We start from the raw sequence: 19,377 nt of genomic DNA, 5'->3' as shown, positions 1-19,377 counted from the left end.
TTTTATACCAGTTACCCTGAAAGTGCGATGGCAGCACACTACAATAATCCACCTAGTTTGACAGTTCTCTACCTGCTACACCTACTACTCTGCTTAGTCTCTTACATTGTTTCCTCTTACATAATGAATACACAAGGCTAACTAGATGTTTATGGAAAAGAATGATCAATAGTTCCATCCAGACTGTATATCGACACATCTACTGCAATACCACACACTGTAGTTAGCCTCCAGAGCTGACTTTACTCTATGATTATGATTGCATTATATATTAGTACCTTCGGGAGAGAGCTGGCCAAACTGTTTGCGGAGCCTTTTTATGAAATCTATTTATTTGTGTCCATTCCTGTAGTTAACCTTTTACTTTTTACAGACACTCAGCCAGAGCTTGCAAAGTCCACTCACTCACTTGAATAGTCCAGTAGAGTTTATGAAGAGTGAGTACCATTTGCAGGGGATGTTTGAAACTTTTGTTTTAACATTTGCTTTTTTTGCAGTAAATATCAAAGAAAGGTTCACTGTGCATGGCTGGCTTCTGGGTTGAAGCAGTGTGCTAAACATAAAGTGGGTTTGTGGTGACATGCACCATTTTACAGAAAGTGCATTTACATTTTTTGTCACCCGTTGCTATGGGCTGAGTACTTTTCTTTTAGGTCGAGTAGGTAAACTACATTACTTAACCTTCAGGTCTAGTGGAATTTTAAAGAATTTGCTTGCCCTGATTCGTCTCACTAATATCTTACTTCAGCGGTACACAAAAATGTTGCATTGATGCTCATTTGATGTTTTGGATCCAAATAACTTCAGATGACATTAAAAATATTAGTACAACATTGCTAATCAAATGGGTGCGTTTACTAGTCAAGAACAATTTAATTAGCAAACTCTGCTAATTCATTTTTGAATACGAATGTATGCCTTGGGGGCAGGTATAAGACAAATCCAAAATCGGAGGCGGTGCACAAGTGAGGAACAGAAAATATAGAATACAAGTAGCACTGTTTGAGAGGGGCTCCAAATACATGAAGTGTAAGAGAAGCAGCCCAACACACCACTGCATCATGACACCAGGGTCAGTGCATCAGCGAGGAGCACAACAAAAGGAGATGAGGAATCAATCGGGACAACAGGAACGTTCTGAGAGGTGGCCACTGTTGAGGAGAATTCTCCCTGCCCTTTGTTCGGTTTGGGTAGTCCCCTTCCTAAAGTAGTCAAACAGGATTTCCTTATGCTTTCTTTAGCTCAACTATTGGTATCTGTGACAGAGCAGTCAAGACTAACTCTCAGGAGTGAGGCCGGGGGAGGCAAAACTATAGGGCAACACAGTACTAATTTGTATAAAGGACTGTTCACATAGAATTATTATTATGATAATATACTTTATATCTAGTTGGTAAATGTTTTGGTGCAGGTCTCACGTGAGCAACCTTTTAGGAGCATTAAGTACTCACTACCCACAATGACAGTGTTCTCTACGGGCATAAGAGACATTTTCTTTTATTTTTATTTTGCCCTCTCTGTCCTAAGCATCCTAGCACTACTGATGGACTCATTGGGAATTTGTCATTGACCTTGAAGGTGAGTGAGATTTATATCACTCACCTCCTGCATTTACTTTTGTTCTTGGATCACTGGGCCCTTCATATAGAGTTCCAATATGGGGGAAACCTCTCTCCTTAGTCTTGGCTCCATGCTTTCCTATAGCAGTATCCGCCATCTGTCAGTTTGGGGAAGTTGCATGTAGCTGCTCTGTGTGTAGGATGCCTGGTCCTCTGGCTCCTCCATGCCTACCTGTATTAACTACCTGGAATCCTCTACCTGTTCTCTTGGACTCCCAATGTATTCTATTATAACGATATTTGTAAAGTGCTGCGAGAACCAGATGGCATCTAGGCGCTGATGACCGATAAACCCACTGATGACTATACACCTGTGCCAGCATGTTTCCTGAACCTCCAGACCTGGATACAACACCATCTTGAATCGAAGCTCTGCTGGGACTCTGGAAATCTGCTGCTCTCCACAGAAGACGAACCTGCAGGAAGACTGAAGTGCAACAGCTGAGTTGCTGAGGGCCTTGTGTAGCTCTTTTACTTACTAATTCTTCTAAGTGTTAACTGTACTACACAACAGTACCCCCTTCATCCTTAGTTCAGCCATGCTGCTTGGTCAACACTACGAGAGAAGCTTTGCTCAACTGGGGTTGTGATTCACTTTGCTAGCCCTATGGCGGCTTTTCCAAGTCCTGCCCCAGGTAGTGACTTTGGAACACCCTCCTAACAGCGGGTTTGGTACACGATGCTGACCAAAAACTCAGTTGCTGTCATCTGTGGGAGCCGTTTCACCAGTGACAGGGGCTTCTGGAGTCAAGGTTTTGATTGAGTCACAGTTGAGCATACTTTGTTGCTGGTTTGCAATGCAGTCCTTTCTGGTATTTCAAACCGTCAGCACTGGTGACCGAGACAAGCAGGCATTCCCAGCAATGATGAACAAGATGCAGATCCATCAGTGGAGTGTGGGCACCAAAGATGTGGCCCCTGGGTTGCAGAAAAGATGACAACGCCATTCCTGGTTTCTTCATTAGCTCAACCCTGGGGGGGTTAAACTTTGAAAACTACAGGCAGCAGACTTCAAGTACTGGGAATCTTGGGCATTCGCGCTCACCTTTTTGTCATTCTGAGTCTGCGCAGCGACGAGGTAAAACAAGGATTCCAGAGGGCACACTGTAGATGGTGCCCCGCGTGACTGTAGATTACTTCTCCGTCTTGGATTTCAATTGTATGCCCAAAGCTTTGTTGGTTTCCGGTGATCTTCATGTCAGATGCTTCTACCTCTGTGTCAGGTCTGTGCAGGACCTGGGTAGAATGTGTTTCTTAGAAGCCATGGATTCTTAGAACTTGTGAGGAAAATGGTCCCTACAGGTCAAGGTAAGAACATCCACAGATATCGGCTAGACCTTAATCAACAGAACAGTTTGTCGAAGAATGCAAGAAGCAGCAGCGCTTTTACATGATTGCTATTCTGGTTATGATTTCTATTCAGGTTTAACAATTTAGGGATGCAGACCTTCAAGTTAGGTATGAGATCGTTTGGGGGCTGAGTGAATATCTACTCTCACAACCACAAGCTTGCATTGATTCAAACATTTGGACGCTACGCATTCACTATTGGGCTGCCGTATATAACGTTTGGGGGCTTTGTCCTGGGCTCTCCCTCTCTGGTATGGATTCTGACCCTGAATATAGGCAACATTCACAAACATTTGCTTCAGCCCACACCCCAATATCTGGTTCTGGCAATTGTAGCCCTCACATTTTGGAGGCAGGCAGTAGCCATGACCATGTATGGCAGCATACATATCCCATGCATATGTCCCATAGGAACAATGTCAAAATGTTGGACTGGATCTACACAGGCTTCTGGTAGAGACACCACAGAGGTACCCTTCTTGAATCCAACAAGGCTGACACCAATCAGAGTAGCCCACACAGCCTGCTTGTGGCACCCTAACAGCAAGAGTTTAGTGTCTCTTAGGGGCACAATCCATATTTGTTTCTATGTTTGGGACTTATTGGGGAAAGGTCATGTAAACCTGGTTAGGCAACAACAAAAACAGTCATGCCCTCAAACCAGAAGTGCAGGACGGAACATTTGTCTCACACACACACACAAAATTCAAGAGGCACGAGAAGCTGCTCCAAACCAAGCAGGATACCATAAGTGCATGAGAGGTGATGACAAAAACATGCGGTGCAGAAACAACACAATAGGAGGAGAGCAGGGATAAAATGGGGGTTGGAGGGGAAGTAGTAGAAACAACGACCACCAATCAAGACATCAGGAGCAGTAAATGGAAGAAGACCCAAACATGGACAAGCAAGAAAACCCACTTGGGACATCAGGATCAAGGCATTAGACTGGACACAAAAAGGTGGGGTGGAGGATAAAGAAGCCCTACGCAATGTGAATCAGGTTTTACCTGCCCAATTCACCATAGCCATTTAACCACATTTGGTGAAAGGCTATTTTACCACATTTTTGCCAAATTGTATAGGGGGTTAAGGATCAGGGAGTCCGAAAAAGGGGAAAATGAGGCTTAGGCAGTCATGGAGGGGCAGGAGGAGAATCGGAGGGGCTGGCCCCTCATAAACAATGCTCCGAAAAGCAACCACATTGACTGGTACCAGATCCCATTAAACATCAGAGTGCAAATCTACACCAAAGCCTGGTTTTGTAGCTCAGAATATACAGGAAGCACATTGTGCATCGGATGCTGTGAACATGTTGGTTTGGGATAGTGCCTCCAGCACTGTGAGGGCTTTCAGGGAGGTGGAATGTTGTTATTTGTGTTTAGAAAGGTAGATTTGCAGTTCCTTAATGAAGGTGACAAGGCCTGGAATAAGCCACAGAGTAACAAAAGCTTATGATTTGCCTTGTGAAGGCTTTGTTTCACGTTGGAGGTTCTCCAGAGTTATGTCAAATAGCCAAGGTGGATTGTTTTATCAGCTGGACAAGCTGTCTTGCAAGATCTATCTGGCACAGAGTGGGAAATATGATACAAGCAGATAACATCAATAATTAAAAGTGCTACCATGTGTACTTTTGCTTTGAGGGGACCCAGTTGGGACTTTGGGACTTTGGAAAGCCAGTAAGGAATGTCCAACCCATAGATCTTCATCGATAGAACTAGGACAAGGGTCTGCAACTCATGGCTCTCAAGATGTTTTGGATTGCACTTCCCATGATCTATTGCCATTGACTATGATTCGTAGGGATGGGAATTGTAGTCCAAAACATCCTGAGAGCCATAAGTTGCAAACCCCTGAACTAGGATAGCCACCAAGTTGGCAAAATATGAGGCTAGGACATGTTTTTTCACCAGAATTGTTTACCAGGTTCTGTAGAAGTTATGCTGTTTAGAAAGTATGTATGCCAAGGTATAGGCCAAAATCCAAGCCAAGACAAATCCTTAGTATTTAGCCTGTCAGAGCAGGGTGGGTGACTGCAAATTGGAAGTCAGCAGTGGTTGCACAATAACGGTCTTCCCCTGAACAGCGATGACACCGAGGTCCTACTACTAGGTGAATCCAATTTGCAGAGTCCGTCTTCCTCTTGGCACTCGCCAGTTGCTTCAATCCACACACAAGTGTCATCTGAACATAATCCTCCCATTTTTTACAGCAAGCCACATTTGAGACCAAGGTAACCTTTACAATATCTGAAATCCGTCCCCCCCACAAGATCATTGTAAACACCCGATTCAGGTCGTAGCCCTTCCCTGCATAGAATAATGTGCCTCGGTATACTCAATGGTCTTTAGCCAAATGTCTGGTCATCCAGAACAGAGGAATTAGAATCATCTATAGCTTGAAATAGTGTCATTTATTAACCTTCTGAAAGACTCTGAACTTGCGTCCCATTGTCCTTCTAAAACAAAGTCAAGTGATGTGTCTGCTCTAGAAAATGATCAAGAATCCCACTCCAGACTACATATTTGGCCTTCAGACATCTTGTGTGATGCTTGCAATCCAATGCTGAACGATCCAGGGCTGTTCCCAAGAGTAGGACTAGCACTCTTCTTGCAATTCTGCTTTGCTTCGAATTCCTTAAAGGTGTCAAACTTTTGAATGACCAACCAAAATGCTGTGTGATTCAACTGTTACTTAGGTTTTAAAAAAAACACTTTGCTGCTGCCGAGAATCCCATAATTTTATAGTAGCGGTATGGCATGCAATGCATAGTAGATGCCCCTGCGTGTGGCTTGGGTAACTAGTGCAGATGGGCTGTGCCATTCTTCATGTATTTGACTGCATCTAATCTTAACCCAAAGTGAATCCATCACCTCACAATGCACCGTCTAGCGCTAACCGACGAGAACATGTACAGTATTTATCCCTCAGACATTGTCTTTAATAAAGATGACAAATCTCAGCCAATCAGACCTCCTGCACTGTGAAAGTATAGAGGGGCATTGCGAAAAATCCACCCTCATGCCATTACTGTGGGGGCTGTCTCACCTGCACCGAAGGGGATCATACATTCTGGCTTCATAAAGCGACCCTTTTCATCCAGGAAATTCTGAGGATTAAAATGTTTGGGGTCTTTCCACATCGAAGGATCGAAGAAGATGGCGGCGTAGTTAACCATCACTGTAGTGCCCTAGGAATGAAAAAGTAATAAAGACCATGAAACGAAGTTCAGCTGACAAGTGGGGTTGTTCCCCTGGGAATAGGGGATGCTCAGGTCTCGAGGGGTTGTCTCAGCTCAAGAGGCGGTAAACAGCTTAAGGGTAGGAAAACAGTTTAAGGGTGCAGGTACTAAGATCAATGATGGTGAGAGGAGAGAGAGCCGATGAGGGAAGAATTCAGCTTAAGAGGAAGAAGGCAGACCGCTCCAGCCAGGAAGCAGGGTAGGGTGCAAACAGCTCCAGCCAGAAAGCTGGACGGGGGCAAACGGCTCCAGCCAGGAAGCAGGGTGGTTGGTAACCCTCTCAAGCCCAGAAGTGGGGTGGGGGGGGTAATCGCTCTAGCCAGGAAGCAGGGGTGGAGGGAGGAAAAAGGCTCCAACCAGGATGCGTGATGGAAGGGCAAGCCGCTCCAGGAAATGGGGGGAAAACTGCTCCAGGAAGCAGGGGGCAAACAGCTCCAGGAGGTGGTAGGGTTAAACAGCTCCAGGAAGCAGTAGGGTTAAATAGCTGCAGGAAGCGAGGCAGGGGGCAAGCAGAGGGAGTATGGGGTGGAGCGTGCACAGCTCTAGGAAGCCGGGGTGGCAAACAGCTCTAGGAAGTGGCAGTTCCGTGAAGTAGGCCAGGTGGGGTGATGAGAGGGGTTGGTAGGAGCATGTGAAGGGGGGAAAGAGCTCCAGATGGGGTAGGCGGGAACAGCTTCAGGAGGAGGGGGTGGGGTGAGGCAGCTTCCGGACAAACAGGCTCTGTGCGGTAGACATCCTGTGGAATAATCAGAGAAAACAGTATGATTTGTCAGAAAGCCCACACAGGTTGCACAAAAGGCTGAACTCGGACAGTACGATTCACTAGGGCTTATTTAGAAAAAGAACAAACAAAAGGAATGCAACCACAGGACACTGAAGAAATCAAAAAAACTATACTTCATTGGGTGTGATGCCATCTCACCTACCAGTGGTGTTGCAGGTGTGCAAGGGTTTAGAAACACTTAAATGTCTACCAGCGTACCCTTTCAAGTTTTGTAGAGCCCTATGGCCAGTCGTAGTTCCAAAAGAAATTTCTCTTGATCCATAGGGTCAACTCCTCCACCAAATGCTCATAAAGGTGCAGCTTATTGGTTGGGATGAGAGGACGTCAGTAGTCGTTTCCACCTCGTACCACCCCGCGTGTCCCCATTGCTGCTCTCCCCCATCCACAAAACGTGCAGTCTCCACCCCTCAGTTGCCCTAACTAATGCTCCTCTTACGACCTGCCTATGTCTCGTTTCTCCTCCCTCCCTCTGGCACTGCATGGGTCCAACTAGGCTTGCCAAACCTTCCTAGTCTGTCTAGGTAGAAGGTGGCTCTCTTTTCTTCAAGCTTGCTCTCCCCACCTGTTAACACCTTCTCATTGACCATTATTCATTTATTTATTTTAATATTTGTAACATGCCCACATCCCCTAGGCAAAGAGGCGCACAAAGAAAACGAACAAAGCAACATTAAACATGATACATACATATACACTAGAAGAAACCAACAAACAAAACATACCACTAAATACCTAAGTACAGGCTATTTTCAATGCCGCAGGACTCAGAGAATGAATCGGCAAAGAGATAGATTTTGAAGGCTTTTTTTAAAGTGTGGCAGACAGTGAATTTCTCTTTGGTCCGGCGGAAGATTGTTCCAAAGACAAAGAGCTGTGGAATCAAAGGCCAATCTCCCAGCTAGTTCCAGTTTAACACGTCGGGTAACCAATAAGTAATTATTGCTGGAACCCAAAAGGTGAGGGCTGGATTTGATGGTTAATCTAGATTTCGGGTAGCGTGGGGTTCTTCCACACAAGCACTTGTGAGCAATGATAATGACCTGAAAAGGCAAAACGCTCCTTCACTGGGAGCCAGTGCAGTGCACGATGGGCCTCTCTAATGTAGTCTCTGTGCTTAAGTTGATTCACAAGCCAAACCACACTATTCTGCAGGGTCTCCAATTTAGAAATATTGATGTGCCATGTAGGAGGCTGCTACAATAATCCATTTTGGCACCAACAATGGCTTGCGCCAAATGGGCACAGTTTACTTTAGAAAGAACCGGGTGGATTGGACAGAGCAGTTTAAAAAAGTATGACATCGTAGAGACAATATAGTTGGTTGGGGTTTTTATGTTTAGGTTAGTATGAAAGAAGACCCCTAAAGTCTTAACTTTGGCCGCCACTGGGATGACACAAACAGCAATGGTAAATTCCTTAAACTCAGGGGAAAACCTACCTAATCTATATTGTGTACCAACAATGAGGAGCTCTTTCTTGGCATCATTAAGCGCTAGCCCAATGAAGGCCATCCATCTTTGAATGATGTCATAGATCTTGTTGATGTTGACTGCATACTGCTTATAGTCCTCTGAGAGCTGAAGCAGGATTTGTTTATCATCGGCATAGTTGGTGTAAAAGACGCCTACAACATCCAAGACGTCAAACAGAGGTTTAGTGAACAGGTTGTAAAGAATAGGAGACAAGCAGGATCCCTGTGGCACACCACATTCCAGTTTGACGGGTGCAGCCACGGTGGATGCGCTACAGACTCTAGCCATATGTTCAGACAAGAATGAAGGAACCTACTCTGCTGCTTGAGATGAAAGATTTGCTGCAGAGCACAGTCTATCAGTCAGTATGTTCTAGTTGACAAAAGTCAAATGTTGCAGAAAGATCCAGAAGCATAAGCAAGGATACCACATCCTCCTCCTGTTGTTTACCAGTTACTTCACCTATCTCCCTCCTGCTGCTATCTGCTTTTCCTCTGTTACCACTTCCTCCTCCCCTATTATTATTTGTTTTTTTACCAGTTATACAGCAGGGAAAAACAGCTTTCTAACACAATAAAAAAAACACAATCAACTCATTTAAACAGTAAGCAAAATGATGATCCAAGAAGACCAATAATATCACAGGTAAAACAGTTAGTTACTGGCAACAGTAAAAGAGGTCTCCAACATGCATGCATTGTGTTTTTTTACTATTTTTTGGAAAAAGGTTACAAGGTTTGTGATTCCCCCCATATACAACTGCCATATTATGGGAGATGGGAGTGAAGGCTCCAGGCCTGCTGCCATCAGAGCAGAGAGTCCCCTATTAACACATCCTCCTCCTCAGTTACAACCTCCTTCTCCTCTGTTCCACCTTCTACTTTTAATGTTACCAACTCCTCCTGTCTCTTCTCCCTCTCTTGCTTTAAGCACCTCCAAGTTCTCCTCATTAAGCCTCGTCTTTATCCAATGCTCTCCAACCACTTACCACATCCGCCTTCTCCAATAATCCACACTGACTGAGCGGGATCTCTGGGTTAGTGCTTCCCTTCTCCACTTTAGTTGCAACTTTGGTGAAAATAGGCACCTGCTTTCTGTAATTAAGGCAGGAATGGGATTGTTTTCTGCTCCGGAGAGTATCTGTCCTTACGTAGGTCTTCAGGGACCAGGCCAATGCTTTATCTGGCATGTTCACCATCTTGGATTCTACTTTCGCCGCACTCAAGCACTGCCTGTGCAAGGATCGGGTATAATATTCCCTCAGTGTGTGAGTTGTATGCTACAAAACCCTTGTATGCTTTTGAAACATTCTGAATGCATCGATAATGTTGGCTCATGGTGAATTTGCAGAAATGTATCTTCCGCGAGGGAACATTCTGCCAGAAAACAATGAATTGGTAACTTTGCATTACATGCAGGAAAACCTACTGTCAGCTGCAAATTTGCAACAATGTATAATACAATTTGCAGCACTTTGGAGCTCAAATACCATCTTGCTAGGGCTTTGAATAGACTTCTCCGATACCATGGATTGGATTATAACAGTACAGCTACTAATATCAAATGGACAAAATAGATTCTGGGAATGTGAAGTTTTGCTTTTCCTCACTGGGAATTTGGATCTGCTTAGGCTTCATTTTCTCACAGTTGGGGAGTGGTTCCATAGAAGGGGATTGTGACGAATCTGAGGATGCCGTTCCTTCTCCCCTAAAACACTGTGACGAAGAAGATAGCCAGGAGTACAAGGATTACTTGCATGAAGGTGAGCAAGCAGTCTAGCCTTCTGAGCCCAGGCATTGGCTCACAACTAAAGCCAAGTTTAAAGCCAAGAGGGTCTGGACCATGAAAGAAGAAAAGAGACGTTACTAGAGAAAACATTTGCTTGGCATGGAAGTAAACCAAGCTGTGTAAAGTCTTGCAGGTCTGGGACCCGCACCCACTTAAGAGTTTAAGGATAAGAGGGTCAAGAACCCTAGGACTAATAGGGAAAAGGAATCCTATGCTTGGTAGCGAACCATACCAAGCTGGTAGGATAAAGGAACTGGTAGATCAAGCAACAGGTCCTCATGAGAGATCTAGCAACTTGAGAGAAGAATACGTCTAGGAGAAAGGAGCACAACCCTAGCCTTTGGAGTTACAAATTTTGGAACATTATTTTGCAACACTTTATTACCAGAAAGACTGGGAACGTTTCTGTTGTTTGAAAGCACAACAAACACTTATTACTTTAAGACCATCCTTGCACAGTTATCTTAGATTATTAGTGTTAGGGACAGAAGCAGGTTTTTGGACACGGCAGTGACTGGCTCTTTATTTTGTGACTTTCTGACAATTTCACTAGTTTCCTTTGAGGTAGGAAAACCCCTCTTAGCTTTAGGGACAGCAAAGCATTTTTCCAACCTTTTCTTATTTAATAAATGTTTATATCCGGAAACATGCCACCATTGTGTCAGAGCCTTACTAGTGCACCCTTACAGGGTTCTGTGACTGCGCCTTGCATGCAACACCGACAAAGAGAGGGTGAGCAGGGCTCCCCAATGTTGACCCAAGCCCATAATCCACTGGCTTAGGTAGGCATCCGATCTACTGTATTGCTCCTTGGTGGCCCTTACCTTAGCTCCAGAGACCAGAAATGTAATGACCGAGAGGATGCCTGTCATTGACCCTGATGTATGTTCTGTCCTCTGGTTCTCTAGATGCACGTACAACATTACGTTTTATCATGTGCTCTCGCATGTTATTAACTTGTGTCCATCTACTGTTCTCACTCCTGTCCATCGCGGCAAGGCTGCTCACCCCTACACGACCTATCCACCTCTCCTGCCCTCCCTCAGCCACGGCCGCACTTGGGGTTGTCTCTTGCCAGCGGCTAATGAGCACAATCATAAAGATGCCTCCACTGACCAGTACCTCCATGCCCCTGCTCTCTGTCTAGAACACTTTGCAAAGAAACCCACACCAAATCAACCTTGTGCCATCCACATGAGAAATAAGAGACTAGGATCCAGGCTCTGTCACGTGAATAAGCGTTCCAACTCTACTGCCCACACCTTGCCCAAACTCCCCTTACCTGGTCACAGCCCCCTTACCACATGTACACCCTTCACTAGTAATAACCCTACAACTGTAGACCAAGCAGCCAAAGCTGCTCAGGGCAAAGGCGCACTTATTAATGCTAGATCGATCATAGCCCACGCACTAGACATTGCTGACCTTATCACAACCCAAGAGCTTGACTTTATTGCTATATCTGAGACATGGTTACATGCAGCATCTGGACCTGCATTATCTCTTGCCATGCCTCCAGATTACAGTATTACGCGCTGCGATCGTAACACTGTCCAATCTAGAGCCGAGTGGAGTTGCCTTCATCCACAAAAATTCACTTGGCCTAAGAGCTGTACCCAATGTCAACTTGGAGTCTGCAGAGCTAATCTCAGTCAAGCTACCTCTAACGCCCAACCAAACTGCCACCTTACACCTTATCTACAGACCACCCGGCCCAGCTTCCTCCTTTGCGGATGACATCTCTACCTTATTACTTGATAAATCCAAAACCAACTCGCAAATCATTCTCCTAGGAGCCCTCAATTTGGGATTCTGTGACCTCAATGACCCTACCGCCACTGACCTTGCTAATGCTCTAACCAACCTCGGATTCACTCAGCACATCCTATAACCTACCCACATCAAAGGAAGGACACTTGACTGGGTAGCTGATACCAATTGCAACATCAATGTAATATCTAATATACCCTGCTATGGTCTGACCACCATATCATCACCTTTACGATTGAAGCAGCCTCACGCCTTCCACCTACAATGGCTCCTGCCATCCCTACTAGAAACAAAAAGGACATAACTAGAGAAAAACTACTCCCTCTTTTACTCCCCGCCCTTAACAAGGTCCCATACTCCTGCTCCGATCCTATAATCCTTGCTGACACTTACAATCAAGCAATGCTCTCATCTTTAAACTCTATTGCCCCCATTAAACTGAGAAAGCCTAAACAGCATGCGCACCTTAACTCCTGGTTTACACCGCAGCTAAGAGTGCTCCGCAAAACTAAACTTTGCGCGGAAAACCGCTGGAGAAGCCATCAGTCAGATGCTCACAAGGATGGCCTTATCCTAGCCACCCTTAACTATAAAGAAGCCAACTACCATGCCAAAAAAAGTCCATTAATACCCGCGTCATGCAAGCAGATTTGAATACTAGAGAACTATTCAAGATCTTAAAGGAACTGGAATCTCCTGCCACACCTCCTGACACTTGTATTAAAGATAGCAATTGGTGCACTAATATCCAGACAGCCCTACCGAATAAAATCACCTCCCTCCAATCTAAAATTAAAGATAAACAAAATGGATGGAAGCTGGATAATCGTCAGCCCACTCCTATCACAACCCCTCCCTTGGTATCACCTAAGATCAAACCGTTTGCCTTCTCTCCACTCACCATTGTCCAAGTGGAAGTCATCATCAATAAAATTAAACCGTCAAATTGCCAAGGTGATTCCTGCCCTGCTTCCATCATCAAAGAATCGGCTCATGACCTTGCCCCTTTCATAACGGCCTTTATCAACTCTTCCTTTAAAACAGGTATTGTTCCTGACAATCTCAAGGATGCCTGGGTGATCCCACTGCTAAAAAAAACCTTCCTTAGACCCGAGTATACCAACTAATTACAGGCCTATTACAACTGTCCCGTTCATGCTCAAAATACTTGATTGTGCGGCCTATCTGCAGATTCAAGACTACTTGGAACTTAACAACCTCCTTGGACTAAGACAATCTGGCTTCTGTCCCAGGCATGGGACCGAAACGGCTCTGATAGCTTTGAAAACTCAAATCGAAGTCTTGAAAGATAATGGGAAATTAGCCTTGCTACTACTCTTAGACCTGTCTGCAGCCTTTGATTTGGTCAATCACAAAATCCTGTGTCAGAACCCCCGCTCTGCTGCCTACTTTTCCGATTCAGCCACTGCGTGGATCAGTTCCTTTCTCAGTAACAGACACATGAGGGTTTTCTCCCCTTCAGCAGCCACTGACCCAGCCCCTATCCAATGTGGGGTCCCACAAGGCTTGTGTGTGTCAACTACACTCTACAATGTGTTCACCAAACCACTCTTTGATGTTCTTGATTATCTGGGTGTCTTTTACACTAATTACGCTGATGATACCCAGATACTCATCCCCATCACAGGTGATCACATTACGGATACCAAGGCATTGAACTAAGTATATTTGGTAATCAAGGCTTGGATGGCCCAACACGAACTTTGTCTCAATGATAAGACGGAGCTCCTCATCTTGGGCTCCTCTCAAAGGCTTAATAAATTAGATCACTTGTATCAGTCCTTCATCATTGATGGCAATGTCATTAAAGTGTCCAAGGATACTAAAACCTTAGGCATCTATCTTCACTCCACCATGTCCTTGACAAGACAAACTAATGCCGTCAGATCAGCGTTGGCATATACCTGCAAACTCATTGCGGCCTGCAGACCTTTTCTGACCACACCCAATAGCATCACGCTAGCTAGAACACTTATCATGTCTAAGATTGACTACTGCAGTGCCCTCTATCTGGGAACCAGCCAGTCCAACCTTAACAAACTGCAAATTACCCAGAATAACGCCATTAGAGCGGCGTTAAATATTCCAAGAAACCAACACATATCCGATATCAGGACTAACCTGCATTGGCTCCCTGTCAAACAAAGAATTGCACTGAAAACTCTTGCCCTCACCCACAAATGCTTGACAAACAAGGCCCCCCTCTACCTTTCCAACCGCCTCTCCATGCACACTTCCTCTCGACCCCAAAGAACTGCCCAGATACACAGCCTATCTCTGCCAAGATTTAAACTCCAAAAATCCAGGGGCGTAATCTTCCCTGTCTTGGCCACTAAGCTATGGAACACTCTTCCGTCCAATATCAGGACTGAGCCTTCATTCAATTCATTGAAACTGAAAACCAAATCTTGGCTTTTCGCTCAAATCTAATGTAGCCTCCGCCTGCTGCAATCACCTTGAGTTATCTGCCTCCTCTAAACTTTGCCCCGCCTAAATTATGTTCATATGATAAACTACCCATTGTGATCACCTATGTACTATACTGTAAATGTACGCTCTATTGTTGATTTTGTATATGTTGTGGAATATATTTAAATATGCCTACTATGTTTTTCATGCCTGGATGCCCCTGGGCCTGGCGCGCGCTACAAATAAAATAAATACAAATAAATACAAATACAAATACTAACAAGCCAGTGGATGATTGGCCCAGGGAGGAATGGGGATGATCCCCCTAGTCTCCTGCCCTTGGTCCCTGGCGCATGGCAGGGGACAATCATTGAACCACCAGCAACCAATCACAGCCCTGACACCATCATACACAACAGGTGCAGACCCATAACCACAGTCCCACCCAGGATAAGGGGGAACAGCAAAAAACCTAGAGAACCCATTCTTCATAGTTCAAAATATGCACAAGGTAAACATTTTTTACTTTTGATGGATCTAGTGATATTAGGATGCTTTTTTAGACAAACCAGAGTAGGACACATTCACATTAGCCTATATCTTTCATCTGCTTCTAGAAACTTTGTCAAAATCGCCAGCCAAAATAGAAAGTCTCTCATATATTGAGGAAAACAAGGATAAGGATAAGGATGGGTAAGTAACAGAATAAATCCTTTATACTAGCAATGTTCAGAAGTGATGAGAGGCAACTCTACTGCTAAATATACAAAGGATGACTATATATATTTATTATATCTTTTTCTTTTGACATTGTTTATGTCAACAGATGCAGGAAGCTAATCAAAATATAAATCCTCCTGATGATCCACAAAAAGGTGTGGAAACACGTGTAGAGGTTAACAAAAGAGGAATGCGCACACCAAAATTGTAGTTACTATATTTTGAACTATGAAGAAAGTTGGAAGAGGTTAACAAAAACAGAAAAGAGGTTATCAAAAGGGGAATTTGAATATCAAAACTGTAAATATCATATTTTGAACAATGAAGAAAGTTGGAAGAGGTTAACAAAAGAGAAAATTATATTTTGAACTATGAAGAAATTTGGAAGAGTGATATAATAAAGACATGTATTGAAGAATTGTCTGATATTACAGAAATTTTGAAGGTGTTTTTGAAGTCTGATACTTTAAGACATTTATGTTTATTTTGAAGTATAAGTAATTTAAAAAAGGATATATTGGTAGCCATCAATATACATTTGAAATTGTCTAATAGGTGCTTTGTCACAAGATAACTAAACAAATTTGCAACATGTTTTTTAAAATTTTCATTACAAGGTGTATTGTGTGTTTCATGCTTAGGGTCCTGGAACATTCATTCCCTATATCTTAAGTAACATTTCCATAGGTAATTCATATCTGAGATATGGATGCATGTGTGTGTGCGTGCGTGTGTCTCTCTCTTTTGGTGCCTGTGGCACTTGCGTGTGCACACACACACACACACACACACACAGACACTCTTGCATCCCTATAAGTGGGAGGATCTCACCGGGAGTCATACAGCTGAAGTTGCGATACAAAGTAAATAGCGAGGGCTTGTTCGAAATGTTAATACACTTGTGAGGATCTAGTTGACCAACAACCTGCTAATGAGAACAAATGTAAGCTCTCACACAAATAGAAAAACACAGGATCTGTGTTTCACCATGTTGTGGTCTACTTAACTATTTTCGACTCTTCTCTACATGTATTTTGGGGATGTACATCAACTTATATTTCACCAATAGACATATAGCCAAGAAAATACTGATGAGGCGATGGGAGGGTGGGTACTAAGAAACACCCTCAACGCAGCCTCTTTCATGCTTTCTTACAGCATTCACTTGGCTGGCTCAATGTCCAAAATCGCTTCTTGGCCTTTTAAGGGTAATTTGCCCATGTGGTAAGCACCTCATGTTTTCTCAGCAATCTGTGGGGATATGGATGCAGGAATCTGCCAGAACATGGCATCCACTCACCTCATACTTCCTGGGTGTAATAATGCTGAAGTATGTGGAGCTGTAAAAGAGGATGGCAGCAGAAGATCCAATGTAACTCCTTAAAATAATCTGTGATAAATAATGTAATATCTACATCCGATTAGTTCCAATACTAGGAATGAGTCAAGAGATAATGTTCTTGTAAAAATAAAGCAAAGCTATCACAAGTAGGGTACTTAATTCAAATAGGAATTAAGTACCATTGTCCTTCAAGTAAAAAGAATTAGGATTATGTTTTTAAAAACAAAGAAATGTATTTGTATGAATCTTAGCGGGTTAAGACCCTAAAAATAAACTGGGCAATGGGGTAACAGGACCAGATAGCAAAGATTGTTCCCACTGATCAGCATCCCCTTGGTTACTAGTTACTTGAGTGCGGCGGCAGGGTTCTATCAGAAGAGGATGGTCAGGGTAACCAATGAAGGTTTGATGGCTCCAAAATGGCTTTGTGGTTGCTCTTAGTCAAAATCTACATGAGAACAGATGTATTTCAGTCTAAGCCTAGATTTTGATTATGAGAAACTCACAGTGAAGTGTTTCACTAGATTTCGTTTAGGTATGGTTAAGTTGCGTGGCACAGTCCACACTTACAAGTAGTTTTCTTTGTGTGTGCCATGATTTCTGCAAGACACTTGGAAACATGTTCCATATAATCTACCTCTGGATTCTGTGAATGAGTGGATAAGGTCTGTTGAAATTCTCCAACCTCCTTCTTTTGGGCTCTAAAGAAGGGGAATTTATGCAGATTCTCTTTAAATCCATCCAGTATGGAACTAAATAAATCCTATATGATGGGGGTCTGCCATTCAAGCGTTAAAGGCAGAGTAATTACATCTGGTGGCTCTAGCTCCTAGTGGGACGGGGAATGTTTGCAGCTGTGAGCAGGAAAGAGAACTCTATTAAGCTAGCTACGTTGAGGGTGATGTTGGTAATAAACTAGAACTGAGAACTCAGGTTTCTGAAACAAAAAGACAAATGCAGAAGAAGTTTGTTCCATTGATGGTGCAGCACAATCCACGCTGCATGTTTGGGTGAATTAAATAGTGACACATACCTTGGAATTACATTTTAAATAATCTTATATCAGAGTCACCGCTGGGCAGCTATGCTTTTAGGTTAAATGCATTAACTACCACCAAATTCCTTAGCAGAAATACATCTCTGGACACCAAAGAAACAGGTTGGACTTTTCGTGTACGCAAATGCTGCAGTTAGCTTGCACAGAACAACCACACGTTTATTAGGCCTGGTTTTATTAGGCCTGGTTTTAACTTCAACGCATCAATATATATATCAAATTGCTATGACTTAGAAATCAAATGTTTTGAGAAACAAGTTGAAGGCTGTGTGTTATTACATATTTGCACCAACCTACTGTGGCGGGACTTGCCATGTCCAGACAAAAGCTTTATCTGCACTGTGTGATGCAAATAGGTCTTACCGCCAAAAAAACTAAGGCAGTTACCTCTACTAATGCATACCTGAGTGCCTGCAATGGAGGATCCAGACAAAGCCATGTAATAGGACTGCAAGGAAGGCTAGTTATATAGACTACATAAAGGCGGGCCCAGAAAGCTGCATTTGATAAACATGCTGACATTGGCTGTACCTCTGGAAAGTGATCACAATCCAATCATCTTCACTAATGGTAGCTCTTGAAGATGGCATCAACAGATCTGAGCAAAACAAGACATCAAGTAAATACAAAACGAATACACTGGCAGCACCTAAACCATGATTCACTTAACATATTTCAACCCTTGTGGGAGCCTTGGTAGTGGACACCTGTAATACCTTTGGTGTTAGCACCATTATTTTTTCCATGGTATATCAATTATATTGCAACAAACATGACAGCTTTGGAGGCTGATGCGCCAACCCTGAGCTGAGAAAAGATACAAGTGCTGCCATTTGCAGACAATGCCGTCTTAACATCAAAGAGACACTGAAGTCTGCAGTGTAAACTTAACCTGCTTGAAGACATCTGCACGTACAAAGGATCAACTATAAGAGTCACAAAGAAAACTGTCACTAAAGCCAGTCCTTGAATCTATGTCTGAACCAATTGGGGGAAGAATGGAACAAGTTGCCATTTTTGATTACTTAGGAATGCCTATTAATAAGCATGCTAGATGTCAGGAATAAGTAACCAAAAGTGCCATTACTTTGGCTAGGCGAGGTGAAGCAATCCAGACTCTTGACACGCAATATTGTGGAAAAGTAGTTGGTCCAGCCATAGAGGTCGACAAGGCCCAAGCGTTACCAGCTGCAACACGTGGGGCGCGAGATTTAGGGCACGAGCAATCTGCACACAAAATAAATTGAGAACTTGTCCCTCAAGAAGCGGCTGAATCTTACATCTCATTGCTACCAACTGGAAACATGCACAAAAACGTTCTTATAATTTGTGGTGAAATTCTATTTGTTCGTATCATAGAATTGAAAAAAATGTATGCTCGGTCTACTTGAACTCTGCCCAAATTTAATATCAAATGAAATGTCTTTAACGCTCATCTAGCATGATACATTTATTTATGTCCAGATTTTGTATTGCCCCCCCCCCGCATTTTCCTTATATGTTCCTCCAGTTTGTCTAGTCGTCCCCCCTTTTAAGTCTTAGCTCATCTAATGCATATTATATATTTCTTAGTATGGTTGAATTAATAACAAGTCTTTCGGAAGTTATGCTATGTTTCAGTTTTGTTCTCTTCATTATGGTTATATGCTAATTGTGATATTTGAGTAATTTATCTTTTTCTTATTATACTGTTTTGTGCATTAATATACCAATAAAAATTATTTTACTGAAAAAAGAAGCGATTGAATCTCCCAATGAATGCACCCACTGTCCTGCAACACCTGCAATTGGAGTAGTTTGGTGT

At 43.4% G+C, this 19,377-nt stretch overlaps 1 protein-coding gene across 1 annotated transcript in view; it reads right to left on the bottom strand.

Annotated features, from left to right (window-relative positions):
* LOC138512237 (cytochrome P450 2B1-like) overlaps positions 1-19,377 on the bottom strand; it is a 173,136-nt gene that overhangs the window by 33,787 nt on the left and 119,972 nt on the right. Inside the window, exons 8-9 of the mRNA XM_069627679.1 lie at positions 8,455-8,618; positions 6,018-6,159 (exon numbers count right to left, since the gene is read on the bottom strand). Coding sequence (XP_069483780.1) covers positions 6,018-6,159; positions 8,455-8,618 — 306 coding nt within the window. The remainder of the gene's footprint in view (positions 1-6,017; positions 6,160-8,454; positions 8,619-19,377) is intronic.

The sequence above is a fragment of the Ambystoma mexicanum genome, chromosome 1p (assembly GCF_040938575.1).
Source record: "Ambystoma mexicanum isolate Mex_15411 chromosome 1p, UKY_AmexF1_1, whole genome shotgun sequence".
NCBI lineage: Eukaryota > Metazoa > Chordata > Amphibia > Caudata > Ambystomatidae > Ambystoma > Ambystoma mexicanum.
This window is presented reverse-complemented; position numbering and strand designations above follow the sequence as displayed.